Source organism: Giraffa tippelskirchi, chromosome 8 (genome assembly GCF_054371585.1).
Source record: "Giraffa tippelskirchi isolate mGirTip1 chromosome 8, T2T-mGirTip1v1.2.pri, whole genome shotgun sequence".
NCBI classification, from domain to species: domain Eukaryota; kingdom Metazoa; phylum Chordata; class Mammalia; order Artiodactyla; family Giraffidae; genus Giraffa; species Giraffa tippelskirchi.
In genome coordinates this window covers 150,192,366-150,207,605 of record NC_137282.1, presented here as the reverse complement: position 1 = coordinate 150,207,605, position 15,240 = coordinate 150,192,366, and the positions used below count along the sequence as shown (strand labels likewise).

The 15,240-nt window shown below is 36.9% G+C and overlaps 1 protein-coding gene across 44 annotated transcripts in view; it reads left to right on the top strand.

The window, feature by feature from the left end:
- Positions 1-15,240, top strand: part of CDKAL1 (CDKAL1 threonylcarbamoyladenosine tRNA methylthiotransferase) — a 918,695-nt gene that overhangs the window by 224,608 nt on the left and 678,847 nt on the right. For all 44 annotated transcript variants that reach the window (XR_014061588.1, XR_014061589.1, XR_014061593.1 and 41 more), the window contains one exon: positions 11,813-11,933. Coding sequence is in view for 33 of the 44 variants with exons in the window: in XM_081518030.1 (XP_081374156.1) it covers positions 11,813-11,933 (121 nt within the window). In the remaining 11 variants the exon portion in view is untranslated. The remainder of the gene's footprint in view (positions 1-11,812; positions 11,934-15,240) is intronic.

Sequence of the window (15,240 nt, the reverse complement as noted above, 5' to 3'; positions counted from 1 at the left end):
ATTCTGCAGAACATTCTCTTGGGTAATTTTGGGGGGTTTTGAAGTAAAACACAGTTTGTACAGTTTTTACTTGTTAAATGATTAGGTCAAGAAAATCCTTCTATCTTTTTTAAGGATACAGCCTATGTTCTAAATTCTAGTTTTGTATTTAGGCCAGATAAGTATTGAAGCTGTAACCAGAGGATTTTGATGTAGATAGCTTTCAGTCTTTAACATTTCATAATCAGTATTAATTTTAATTTCTTGAATTAAGGTTGTTTTTCTTTTCCCTCCAGTATTCAACACTCAAGGTTTGAATTAAGCTCTAAAAATAATGTTTGGCCAGTCTTCTAATTAGAACTAAGAATGAATCTCAAACCCACATAATTTCTACTTCATAAACTATGTTTAGACACAGTTAATTTTTGAAGGTGTGGTTTTTCACAGTGGAGCTCCTTTATGCCAAGTCTTAATAAGTCTTTTCAGTGAATTCTGATTTTAGTGATAGGCTGGTTTTAAGAAGTGGAAAATGAACAAGCAGGAATTGTAGCAAAGATCTGTGCTTGCTGTGTTAGTAGTATGGTGTCCAGATGTGCTGGGAAATGTATGTAGTAGTCGTGTATGTAACTTGGTGCCTGTCTTGCTTGGCCTCCCATACTACCATGTCATTTCTCCTTGAAGCCTTTCCTGATTTTTTTCCTTTTTTAAGCAAAGCTGACCACTCTCTCATGGTGAACCACTGTATTTAAAGACGTTGATCACCTCTGCACTACATTCTAGTTATTTGTTTACAAGTTGTTTTCCTCAAGACCTTAAGTCCCTTTAGGGCAGAAGTCACTGTGGTGACTCAGGGCAGGATAGTTTTTTTGGGGTCAGGCTGTTTGTATTTGGGGAGTCTTTATGTTGTACTTAAATACGGATATAATATTTCAAACATACTTCATTTTTTTTACTCATCTGTAGCATTTTGGAGCTTTCTATTTCAGTTATGCATGTGCATTAGTGTATTGTGTTGTGATATAAAATGTGCTTCCTCTTTGTTTTCCTTACATTTCTATACTTGTTTCACTGTCCACATTTCTGCAGAAAGGCAGTAATAATGCCTATCACAAGGGGCTGAGGACCAGAAGTGTGAATTTAAAGCCAATAAGCAAGTGCCCGATGCCCCCTTCCCTACCCTCCTTCCTTTGAGGATGCTTTTATACTGTTCCCACCTCTCCTCTGTCATATTTTATACTGATTTGAACAATAGCAGGAGGAACCTGACATGTTCATTTGTGATTGGACTTGGGGATTGGAGCTTCAGTTTTTGAAAGTTAAATGTGGCTTGCAGGTTCTCTATTCTTGTATAATATCATTCTCTTTTTTTTAAGGACCTTAAATGCCATCTGTTATTAGGTCTGTTATCTCTGCTTTCCATTACTGGTACGGTAATTTGGGGAATAGGGGTTTGAGCATGAGCAATGATTAAGTTTTTGCATTGGTGCCATGGGTGCTTTACTTATTGAAACTGAAGTGTTGAGTAGCTTTACTGCTATAAACATTAAAGTCTTGGAGCTACTTAACTTTAGAATTCAGGAGAGCTACTGTAGCCAATGACCTGAGTTCTTTTAAGAGTCAGTACTAAGGTGGAGTTACTGACAAAAGACTGCTTGGACGTTTGAGTATTTTGATGTACACTTGGTTTAGATTGTGAAAAATAAGTTGGCACCATACAAATCTCCTCTCACTGTCATAAAAGATATATCCACTTGGAAAAGAGGTAATTAAAACATACAGTTAAGTGCTTTGGGTAGTTTGCCTCTGGAGAGTATCTCCATTCATGAAGATATCTTGCTTATGTAGATTGTTTATTATAAGTGTTCTTTGTCCAGTGTGATGACTTTAAAATAGTTGCCATTAGTTATACCAATAACGCTGTGCAAATAAAAGAAAAAATTGCCTTAGAACATTCCATTCCAACATGTTTTCCTCTTTACATCTTCCATAGTTGTAGCTGCTGCTGCTGCTAAGTCACTTCAGTCGTGTCTGACTCTGTGCAACCCCATGGACTGCAGCCTACCAGGCTCCTCCGTCCATGGGATTTTCCAGGCAAGAGTACTGGGGTGGGTTGCCGTTGCCTTCTCACCATAGTTCTAGATCATACATTAATTTCACATCATTATAATTACAGTATAAATACATTTTTGTGCAATAGGATTTTTGATACTTAAATAACCCTCAAACTTTTTAGGGGGATTTAGACTTTGTATTCTGTTCTTGTCCTGTCTTCCTCTCCAACCCCAAACTCTGAACATGTATGCTGGTAACATCAGAACCTTAGTAGGCTTTCTTCACTTTTACTTTGATTCACGCTTTGCATTCTGTCTTTTTGGACAATTGATTCTTACTATTCTTCTCTTATTGTCTTTTTTCTAAGTGTCATTGTTCTAGTTAACATTAAAAATTTTCATGGTTGCTGAAATCTTAGTAGTTAAAATTGGCACTCAGATTGTACTGATCTTGTGTTTTTGCGTCAATTCTGGAATTTCAGGTAAAATTTTCCAGCTTAGATTAGCTACTTCTCTCACTTAACCCAACTTCTTTGTTTTACTTTGCTCTCTTCTTTTTTTTTTTTTTTTTGAACATTGCAGTTAATAACTTTATTATTTTTTTTAGTTTATGTAAAATTTATTTATTTATTTATTTTTTAAATAAATTTATTTATTTTAGTTGGGGGCTAATTACTTTACAATATTGTAATAGTTTTTGCCATACATTGACATGAATCAGCCATGGGTTTACATGTGTTCCCCTTCCTGGACCCCCCATCCACCTCCCTCCCCATCCCATCCCTCTGGGTCATCCCATTGCCCCGGCCCTGAGCCCTTGTCTCATGCATCGAACATGGAATGGTGTTCTGTTTCACATATGATAATATACATGTTTCAATGCTATTCTCCCAGAACGTCCCACCCTCACCTTCTCCCTCAGAGTCCATAAAATTGTTCTATGCATCTGTGTCTCTTATTCTGTCTCACATATAGGGTTATCGTTACCATCTTTCAAATTCCATATATATGCATTAGTATACTGTATTGTTGTTTTTCTTTCTGGCTTACTTCACTCTGTATAATGGGCTCCAGTTTCATCCATCTCAGTAGAACCTTCTGCAGCTGAGTTCCAGAAAAATAAACGACCCAATCAAAAAATGGGCCAAAGAACTAAACAGACATTTCTCCAAAGAAGACATACAGATGGCTAACAAACACATGAAAAGATGCTCAACATCACTCATTATTAGAGAAATGCAAATCAAAACCACAATGAGGTATCATTTCACACCAGTCAGAATGGCTGCTATCCAAAAGTCTACAAGCAATAAATACTGGAGAGGGTGTGGAGAAAAGGGAACCCTCTTACACTGTTGGTGGGAATGCAAACTAGTACAGCCACTATGGAGAACAGTGTGGAGATTCCTTAAAAAACTGGAACTAGAACTGCCATATGACCCAGCAATCCCACTGCTGGGCATATACACCGAGGAAACCAGAATTGAAAGAGACGCGTGTACCCCAATGTTCATCGCAGCACTGTTTACAATAGCCAGGACATGGAAGCAACCTAGATGTCCATCAGCAGACGAATGGATAAGGAAGCTGTGGTACATATACACAATGGAATATTGCTCTCTTCTTTTAAGATGACAGTATTTCAAGAGAGTTACGAAGTGTGACTATTGGAGAATGCTGGCTTTCTTGGGAGGAGCCTACATCTAAAGAATGACATTGGTTGGAGTAGAGACAAACTTTTGGCCAAATTTTTGTTTTTCTGTGTAATTAAGTAGTTAAAAAGCCTTTGGAGGCTATGCCAAGAAACAATGCCAAGCATTTTGTAGAAAAACAGAGTAAATTGAGCATTGGCTTTCTAATATTCTTAAGCCATATTCAAATTGATGGGACTGTGTTTACTTAGGTGAGAGTTGTGTTTGTAGTGCATTTACTCGTTTTTAGAAATTTTTGCTTGAGTATCTGTCTTCTCTTACCCTCTGTCCCCCGCATCGTGTTGGATTGCTTTATTAGGAAGTTTTCCAGCGGGCTGACCCAGAGCTTAGGGTTCAGATAGGTCTTTGAAATGTCTATTAATAGGACTGAATTTGTGTGAAGTGAGAGCAGTTAGTAAGGGATGAAAAAAATTTGGCATGAAGTCTCTCTGGTGGAGGTGGAGGTGGGTGGTCACATATTAAGGAAATAGTGAATGACCTTTAAAATTAGGTGGAATGAATGAAATATTGAAGGAAAGTCTGGCTGTTTATAGAGCCTTCAGAAGAAAAAGAAATTAAAGGGAGAAGAAAGAAACAATTGAAATACAAGTTGCCAGATTACCAGTGCTTCTCTAATGTGTAATGATATTCTAAGGCTTTTGTACAACTCACTTTAGTTTGAAGAATCAGAGGGAGAAGTTTGATTTTTATATGGAAACATAGTTTCCCTAATAAATATGTATTTTGTAGGTAGTCCTATTTCTATCTCTCTGTGTGTGTGTCTATTTATATATACACTTATATTCCAGGGGTTGGTAGTTTCTGCTGGTAAGTGACCATTATAATTGGCTTCCTGATATGTTGACAGATTGGGTTTTCTAGTATGTATGGGTGGGATGGTTTTCCTCAGCTCTAATAACGTTCAATGCAGTTAGCCCTGTGAGATTTGGAAAAGATTATTTGCTCTTGAAAAATCCATAAACAACATTGAATGTTGATTCAACAAGTATAGCAATTATTGTCCAAAACATGCCTTTTTCATATAGGTTTATCAGTATTATGAATTCACAAGTATGCATAAATAGTGCATTATATAAAGCAAACTAGCTTTAGGTTCCATATTTTGTAATGTGTAATAATTTTACCTAATAAAATGGCTGAGTAACATTCTTTACTGAATTAGATCAAATGTAAAAACCAGCACAGAATCAGGGTTTTGTAGCTGATTTATAAATAACTGCTGAAAGCCTCAGGCTTAAAATTAAATTTGGTTTAACAGGACGAATTTTATGTGACACTTGTAAGTAACAACTTAGAGAGATGTTTATTAAAGATGGTTAATAAGCCCACTGAGACATATTTGACCGTTATTTAAAGGAGATGAAATGTGAATTTACATTGAAAATTGGAAAGACAAAAGATCTCTGGAAATAGAACATTTGAGTGTGTCCCATTCTACATGTAAGGCAATCTTCTTTTTTCATCCTTGCATTAAAATCATACATTTCTGTTTTAATCACTTACATCTTTATTTCTGTCTCCTCAGTGGTCTCATGTTATTATCAGTTGACCTGGTCACGCTGAGCATAATTGTTTCCAACTGTTCCTATTAATACTTCCTCCTCTTATTATGTGTGATTGAAAAAGTGAAAGTTGCTCAGTTGTGTCTGACTCATTGTGACCCCATGGACTATATAGTCCATGGAATTCTTCAGGCAAGAATATTGGAGTGAGTAGCTGTTCCCTTCTCCAGGGAATCTTTCCAACCCAGGGATTGAACCCAGGTCTTCCGCATTGCAGGTGGATTCTTTACCAGCTAAGCCACAAAGGAAGCCCAACAATACTGGAGTGGGTAGCCTCTCCCTTCCCCAGGGGATCTTACCCACCCAGGAATTGAACCATGGTCTCCTCCTCTTTACCACCTGAGTTATCGGGGAAGCCCATTGAAATGATGTCAAAATTAATATTTTCACTCAGCTTTTCTTTCAAATTCTGTTGTCCTGTTTTCTTTTCTTCCTCTCCTTCTCTTTAGCCACAAAGGGTGATGAAATTCACAGTAGTCACAAAATAAATCAGTATTCACTGAACAGCGTTCTCTTTCCATTACAGTGCTAGGCATCAGTGACCATCCAGAAGGAATTGAACAGAGAAGCCATGTGTGTCTAATGGTGGTCCATGTGGCATGGTCCCTGCTCTCAGAGTTTCCTTTTTGCCTTCCATGTTTTTATTCCTTGAGCATGTTTCCCTTTCCTGAGTCCTTTTTCCTATCTTTCTGTCCCACAGATAAACCTTGTTTAAGACATCTTCAGTTTTATTCTTTATTTTGCCAAATTTCAGTTTGTTTTAGAGGGTAATATTGATACCTACTCATATAATGGGTTATGATTTGTATTAATATTAAGAGTATATGTTTTTATTCTGTGGTCTGTAGATATAAGGAGTTAATTTGATGCAGCAATTTTGTTTGCAAAAAGATTTTTAAAAGAGATGGTATATAACAGGTATAAAAGTTTTATACTCCTAGCCTGTTTTTATTTTTATTTTTAGTAATCATTATGTGATTGAATTTCCTTTCTTTCATCTTTGGCCAGATATAATGAAGGGCTTTTATATTATTTCCTACTTTATTTTTAGTGTAGTATATTTTTTCAATTTAAAAAAAAAACCAGACTATTGTTAGGTCTGCCACTCTTTAATGAATCATTGGATTGGAAAATAACTCATTATATCATCAGGCAGAGATATGTTCCTTTATTTGCATGTAGATAGTGGAGATGAATAATTTATCAAATGTTATTAGTACGGGCTCATATTGCTGAAGTCTCAGCAGGATATAATGAAATTTGTCTCATGCTAGTATGAAAATAGCATGCCTTTGCCTAGTCATTACTGAACTTTTGGCATCTCTCAGAACCATTATGTTATCATGCCAGTCGTGCTCACCTCTTCATTAACTGGACTTGTGATGGAAGAGTTGAACTTATCTTGGAAATCTGTGAAATCTGGTATACCAAATGCTTGCCTGAGTTGAACTATGTTTCTCCGTCAGAGCAAGAATTTTCAGAGTAAATGAAGTACTTAATGTTTCTTATTAAAGTGATTAGTACAAAAAGGCTATGACTAATGGTTTTATTACTTCTAGTCCTGAAAAGCTGTCTGTACAGGAGATGTTTAAGTAATATATCTTTCTGAATTGAGGGATGATGAAACATACGTATGATTGCTTATATGAATCTTATATCTGTGCTAAATACGTACTTGAAGTTATTTTAAATAATTGCTTTAAAAAATTTGGCTTTGATTAGCTTGTGGCATGGCTGTATGTGAAGGTCAACAAATCTCCCCACAAGCAACAATAAAACTGGACAAATGGTCAAAAACAAGCCATTCTGGCACTGTGGAAATTGACCAATAGCAGTCAGCAAACTGAGAAGTGTTTCTTTGTGCGAACAACTGAACTTTGGGTAAGAACAGTGTGAGTCTAAGGTGTTTGTGCTTTGGGTAAGAACAGTGTGAGTCTAAGGTGGTACTGTTATTTTCTTTCCTCAGCTCCATAGGCAAGGTTGTTCACCTAGGGCAGAGCAGGCTGTGAAAACCAGCAGCTTCACTGCTGCACCAAGAAGGCTCAGTTGACTCGGAGAACTGTTTAGACTTTAATGGCAAGTGACTAGGGGTGAGTAGATTGTGTGTGTGTGGGGGGGGGGTATGTAGGGGATGGAGTGTCTCTGACTCTGTATGCCTCAAGTTGTAGCTAGTTCAGCAGAAGTAGTAGACAGACTAGCCACAGGTTTAGCAGAGACTTCTGGGAAGTGAGACAGAGAGAGGATGCTTGATAACTCTTCACAAACTGTAAGTTGATTAGAGGATGCATATGCCCAGCAGGGACCAGAGTGGGCTCAAGCCACTTAAACTTACCTGTCTGCTGAGGCTTGCATGCACACCCTGAGAAGATGGGAGAGGACCCAGAAAAGTCCAAGAGAAAGTAAAAGGTGAGGCAGACTTGAAAATAGCCCTAACACTGAATGCTCTCAGCTCACACACAGATCAGTCAACAACACAAAGTTAGGAATTTTATTGGCTTAAGGTGTTTGAGCATATGTTGACTAGTCCTTCACTTAGCTTTGCTGTGCAGATACAGAATTGATTGCTAGAAAGTTATGTTTGGGGGCATAAAAGCCAAAAAAACCAAGAAGGGAAATCATTAGCCATTCATTTTGGAGACATGGAATTCATAGATTTAGTCCAGGTGAATTACTAAACAAAGATAGCAGCAGCCTTTAGGAGATAAATCTGAATTGAGAATAGCTGCAATATATTATGTAAAATTTCTAATATTTAATAAAATATTATAATAGATACAAAGAAACCAAATATACATGTAACTGAGCCACTTTGCTATATGGCAGACATTAAACACAACTTTGTAAATCAACTATCCTTCAATGAAATGAAAGCAAAACCAAGTATAACCATAATCAAGGTGGGACAAAGCAGTAAGTATCAATTGTGTTTGGCCAGAATTGTTGGATTTAGAAGACAGAGACTTTATAGAAGTAAGTGAAATGATGTTAAAAGTCGTAAGAAAAGGATGATGACAGTGACTTGAATAAACAATCACAAAATAATGGAAATTATATGAGAACCAGCAGGAAATCTGGAGTTGAAAAGTACAGTACCTGAAGTGAAACATGCATTAGAGAGGCTCAACTGCAGATCTGAGATGGTAGAAGGACATTTGTGGATAGACTAAGAGAAAGACCTGACTTGGGTAGAAGAGCAGGTGAAAAATGAGAAAGACGTCAGAGACTAGTGGGACTTCTGGCACACCAACAGATGGATCATCATGGGAGTCACAAAAGAATCCAGTAAAAAAGCAATAACAACAACAACAACATTTTTTAACAGTACTGGGTGAAAACTTCCCAACGTTGATGAAAGCTATTACTTTTGGATCCAAAAAGTTAAGCGAGTTCCATGTGGAAAAATCCCAGAAATCTGCACTTACTCATATCATAGTCATTGTTGAAACAGAGGGAAAATCTTTATTGCATAAGACAAATGACATATTAATACTGTGTGTGGGAGAACAACAAGATTAATGGTTGACTTCTCATCAGAAGCAACAGAGGTCAAAGACAGTGCAGTGATGCATTTGATGCTCAGAGAACAAAACTGTCAACTAAGATTTCTATATCTAGCAAAAGTATCCTTCACAAATAACAGCAAACTAAAGACATTTCCAAATAACAATTTTTCTTGGTTTACAAGAAATATTAAAGATAATTTTTCAGGCAGAAAGCGGTGCCAAATGGAAATTCCCAGGAAGAAATGAAGAGTGCTAGAAGTGGTGATTATGTGGGTAAATATATTGTACTCTGTACATAGATCTTTTTAACATTTAAAAAAACATGCAATTGTATAAAACAACAATTCTAGCATTATATTTTTGGGTTTATACAACTATTTGAGGGCTTCCCTGGTGCCTCAGATGGTAAAGAATCTGCCTGCAATGCAGGGGATCCAGCTTTGATCCCTGGGTTGGGAAGATCCCCTAGAGAAGGGAATGGCTGGCTACTCTCTCCAGTATTCTTGCCTGGAGAGTTCCATGGACAGAGGAACTTGGCTGGCTACAGTCCATGGGGTCGCAAAGAGTCAGACACGACTGAACAACTAACCCTTTCACAGCAATGTATGTTAATATATGTGATGCTGCTGCTGCTGCTAAGCCGCTTCAGTTGTGTCTGACTCTGTGCGACCCCATAGACGGCAGCCCACCAGGCTCCCCCGTCCCTGGGATTCTCCAGGCAAGAACACTGGAGTGGGTAATATATGTGATGACAGTAGCGCAAAGGAGGAAGAAGGAAAAGAAAGGAAGCTGGGACAGTTGAATATCTGTGTGCAAAAATAAACTTAGACCTTTATTAAAACAAAAAAAGTAACACAGTGGGCCCTAGACCTAATTATTAGAGTGAAAATGATAAAACTACTTGTAGAAGAAAATGTAGGAGGAATCTTTGGGCTCCTGGGCTAGTCAAAGAGTTCTTAGATATGACACCCAAAGCATGAGCTGTAAAATAAAATATAGGTAAGTTGAGCTTCATTAAATTTAAAAAAGCTTCAGTTTTCAAAATATGCTATCATGAAAGTGAAACTGTAAGCCACAGACTGAGAAAATATTTACAAATCATATATGTCATAAAGGTCATATAACCAGAATATGTAAAGAATTCTTGTAATTCAATAATAAGATAAATACTACAGCTAAAATATTGGCAAAATACTAGAGTAGACATCTGCACTGGTGAGGGTTCCCCAGAGAAAGAGAGCCCAATAAGGGGTGTGTGTCTTTGTTTGTAAAGGCATATGTTATGTTACTCGCTCTCACCATCAAGGAGGCTGAGAATTCCCAATGTCTATAGTCAAGAAGATGAAGACTCCAGAGACCTGATGTATAGTTCTGGTCCAAGCCCAAAGGCCAGAGAATCAGGAGAGTTGATGGTGTAAGTTCTGGTAGGCAACTGGGAAGGCATGAGACCCCAAAAGATCTAATATTTCAGTCTGAGTCTGAAGGCTGACAAAGACCAATTACACAGCTCAGTAGTCAGGTGGGAGGAGTTCCCTCTTACTCAGCCTTTTTGTTCTATTCAAGTCTTTAATTAATTGCATTATGCCTACCAGTGTTAGGCTGAGCAATCTGCTTTACTCGAGTCTACTAATTCAAATATCAGTCTCATGCAGAAACACTACCACAGACACACCCAAAATAGTGTTTGGCTAAATGTCTGAGCACCCTGTGGCCCAGTCAACTTGACGTATAAAATTAACCATCAGAACATGTTACCAATTGGGAATACAGTTGGCGAATCACATGAAAAGGTGTCCAGTATCATTATCATCATGGAATGCATAGTCACTCAAAGCACAATAATATATCACTACATGCCCACTAGAATAGCTGTTCCCAGAAGTTACAGTATGAGGTCTTGGTGATGTGGAGAAAGTCAAACCCTCATGCATTGCTGGTGGAATATAAAATGATAGCACTTCTTTCAAAAACAGTTTTTTCTTATAAAATTTAAGTTTACAGCATAACCCACAATTTTCCTAGATATCTGTCCAACAGAAATGAACACATATATCTGCATGAAGATCTGTATTCAGATATTCATAGAAGCATTATTATAAAAGGTGTTAATTGGAAACAGTTCAAATGTTCATCAGCTGGTTGATAGATTAATAAAATGTAGTATCTTTGGTATGGGAGCAGGGATAGACTATAAATAAGCTTGAGGGAATTTTGGAGGTGATGTTCTAAATGTTCTAAAAATGGGTCATGATGACTGTACAGCTGTATAAGTTTATTGAAAATTGTTGAATTGTGTATATACAATGGGTGAATTATATAGGATGTACCTCAGTGATATTATTAAAAAATCATATGTATGTATATAAATAAAATGGCAAAGTAAATATGGAAAATAATAATTAGGAAATATCAAGCCTATGGAAATTCTTTGTTCAGTTTTTCCAACTTGTCTGTAAGTCTACAGTTAATTCAGAATTTTAATGGGTCTTAGTGTTCTGATTCTTTTGTAGTGTTTTTTGAAAAGTTGTTTAAAGACTTTTTTTTCTTAAAAAATCCAGCCCTCACATGTCATTTTATCTCAGCTTTTTATTTTTTACTTCTTTGATTGACAGTTTGCCTTGAGCAGATGATCTGCTTTTGCACTTGGCCTTCAGGACCAGTGCCCAAGTGAACGCTTCCTACTTCCTATACATACCTGGTCCGTGTTAGAGACCACTCAGACCTGTGGAATGACACTCTGAAGAGATTCCTATTTCTCTCATCTGTGCAGTATAAATGTGCAGATATTCTAAGCAAGGCGCTTATGACTGAAGGACTTGGCCACAGCTGCCTTTCCCTTTGGTAGTATTACTTAGGTTCAATGATCATATCTTCGCTCGGTCATTTTTGTTTGTTTTCATAAAAGAAAAAGTTAAATGCGAATGTCAACACATTTGTTGAAAGCAGTAAATTAAAGTGATGTTGTATGACTCATGCTCACATATATTTATGTGCTTTATTTGAAGGTCACTCTGTGAGATTGTTGGGTCAGAAAAAGGATAATGGAAAACGTTTGGGGGGAGCACGACTGGATTTGCCGAAGATTAGGAAGAATCCACTCATAGAAATCATTTCCATCAATACCGGGTAAGCTTCTCTTGCACTTACCCATTAAACATTCAGTGTACTCTAGTTTTTTTGTTTGTTTTCCTGGCTATATGATATAGGAAAGTAATTGAACACTTCTATGGGAAAGAAAAATAAAAAATGAATTTTTTAAAGAATCATACCTGAATATCGTTCCCTCTAAGATGTTCCCTGTATACAGTTACACTTATATTTGCAGCAAGGGTTTTTGTCCTTATAAAGATAAAAAATAAAAAAATTAACATTATTCTAACTTCTCCTTTTTGGTTATAAATACAGATTTTATTTTTCAGCTCTGCCCTTGGATAAAATCTTTTTAAGAAGAGTATTTCACTCTGTAAAATGGTTACTATACCTATCATCTTTGACTATTTTTCAGTGGGATTTATAGTAAATATTGTCCAAGATCCTAACCATATTCTGATTCTTAACTATCTGAAATGAAGGTTTTTCAGTGTTACTTTTATGAGCCTTAAAATGCAAATAAACACATGTTGTGACTGGAGATCAAGTACTCTGAGTTCCATGTTGGTCTGAAGTTCTGCCTGACTCTTAACTCCTGGGCTAACCAGTCGTACTTGGTTTTATTTCCTTCTGTTTAAATTATGACTGCATCTGATAAAGTTACTTATTTCCTACTTTGATCTACACTATCATAGGCTGGTAGAACCTCAAGGGGTCCCTCCATTTATGCAGCTGCCTCACATTTCCCACAGATTTAAGCCTTCCTGCTCCTTTAAAATTTTATCTTCCTTCCCGCTTTTAAAAAATTGTTCTTTACCTTCCCTTTGCTTTCTTCATGCTCTTTCCCATTGAGAACAGATGAACTTATCTTTCCTGCTTCAGCATCTTCCTGCCTCTTTCCAAGCCTATGCCATCCTTTCCCCCTACACTATGGAAACTGCCTTGTCACTGGTCATCTTTGCTCTTGTCTGATCACCTTCTGGTTCATCCCACCGCTGCGGCCAAAGACCAGGGACCGTTGAAGACATTTGATTCTTCCCTAAAAGCCCTGGGGGACTTTCAGCTGACTTTGTGAACTTGTCCAGGACTAACTCTGGCTCTCAGTGCGGAAGATTCGGAACCCCCACTACCCCCGCCCCAAGCAAGTCTTACTACTTCTCCGTGCACTCGTGGGTGATCCTGCTGAGACAGTTGTGTGCCCCTTCCTGTGGGTGGCTGCTTGTTCCTCCCTCATGACCAGACTGAGGATCTCCCTCTGCACCTACAGCTACAGCATTCCCTATTTGCCTTCATTGTGGTGCTTCTCAGAATGTAGAATTTATATTTTCTACTACATCATGAGCATCGTGAACTTAGAAAGTATTTCAGTTATCACTGTTACTACCTCTGACTTCAGTGTCTAGTACAAAGTGAGTACTCGATAAATGTTGAATTAATGTTGTATTTTTAAATTATTTCTAATTTTTTTTGGCCATACATTTTTCAAAATTTCCCCTAGGTAGCCATTGTAAATGCATTAAGTTAAATTTCTTCCCCTATATTATAATTTAACATTTTCTTCTCTTGGACTTAGTGTTTCTTAAAATGAGGCTATGGACTTTTTAAAGCTTGCTGGATATTTTCTTTCACTCTCTCATCCTCTTACATCTCTCATATTACAGTATAGGATTGCTGCTTAGTAAATTAGCAAACATTCTTCTACTATTAAGAGGATTCATTTCATACTGTCACTCACTGAGGTAAGAGTTTCTAAACTTCTCCAACTGCTAATCATTCTTCGGAGTCAATTAGAGCCTTATCACTTGTTCCCAGATGAAAATATCTCTGTGTTTGTCAACAATATCATTCTTCACATCTTTACATTGATTTTTTTTTTAAACCTCTGATAGAACTCATAGCTTTTTTTTTTTATTTACATTTAAATATTTTAAGAGTTCTATGGGTAATTATTTCTTTCAAGTGAAAATGATCATCTCCATCAAAATCTTACACTTTTCAAAGTTTTATGGCTTTCAAATTAAATATGGATATACAAATTTCATTTAAATGTTGTATTTATCAGTTAGGGAAAGGATTCCATTTGTAACAAATTTCATTCCATGTATTGGTACATTTTCAAAGTGACTGTTAAACTCTACAGTTTTACAGTTCTAACTTGAGTATTAGTTGCTTTAGCCAAGGAACAAATTGAAACTCTCAGATCACGCTTGATTGTGGGTGAGCTGAGATGACTATTTATTTGATCATATTGTGTATAATATGAGTACCTTTATTTCTTAAATAACACTTATCTTTCCCTTCTATACTCTCCCAATTTTATGTTCAGTTATTCATCCTGCTCATGTTAGCTGTATTGCATGTACAAATTTGGTCCACTCTCTTCCTTGTCCCAATTTACAATGTTCTTTTTTTTTTTTTTGAGATGAAACTTTTGAGGTTAGCTGCCTCTTGTCTAATGTCACTCTTATTTCTAGACTTCCCCTTATGGGGTAAGGACTCCTTGTAGACATAAATAGGCACATGTTTGTCTAATAGAATGATAAAGCTTATGGATATGACTCAATACAAGTGAGAATAAAATCAATCATTGCTAATGCATGTATCAATGCCAAAGAATATTCAAACTACCATACAATTGCACTCATTTCACATGCTAGCAAGATAATGCTCAAAAATCCTTCAAGCTAAGCTTTAGCAGTACATGAAAAAAGAACTTCCAGATGTATAAGCTGGATTTAGAAAAGGCAGAGGAACCAAAAATCAAATTGCCAACGTTCATTGGATCATAGAGAAGGCAAGGGATTTCCAGAAAAACATCTGCTTCATTGACTACATTAAAGCCTTTGACTGTGTGGATCACAACAAACTGTGGAAAATTCTTAAAGAGATGGGAATACCAGACCAACTTACCTGTCTTCTGAGAAATCTGTATGCAGGTCAAGAAGTAATGGTTAGAACCGGACATGGAACAACAGACTGGTTCCAAATTGGGAAAAGAGTATGACTGAACAATAACAACAACAGTGTATGTTAAGTGCTTAATATGTGCCAGACACAATTCTGTGAAATGTGTATTTTTTCCTGTATTTAATCCTCAGAACAGCCCAGGAGATTTTTTTAGTAGATGAGGAAACTAGGGTACAGAGAAGTTTGATGACTTCACATTCTCCTGCAGCTAGTAGATGGCCGAGACTGTGACTTATGTACTGTTCCCGTCAGATATTTGTGGGTTCATAGGAGCAAGGGGTCATATCAAGTGAGGGAACAGAATAATCTTTGCATTATAATAACATTTGAAATGCTATATATATATATATATATATGGACTTCCCTGGTGGCTCAG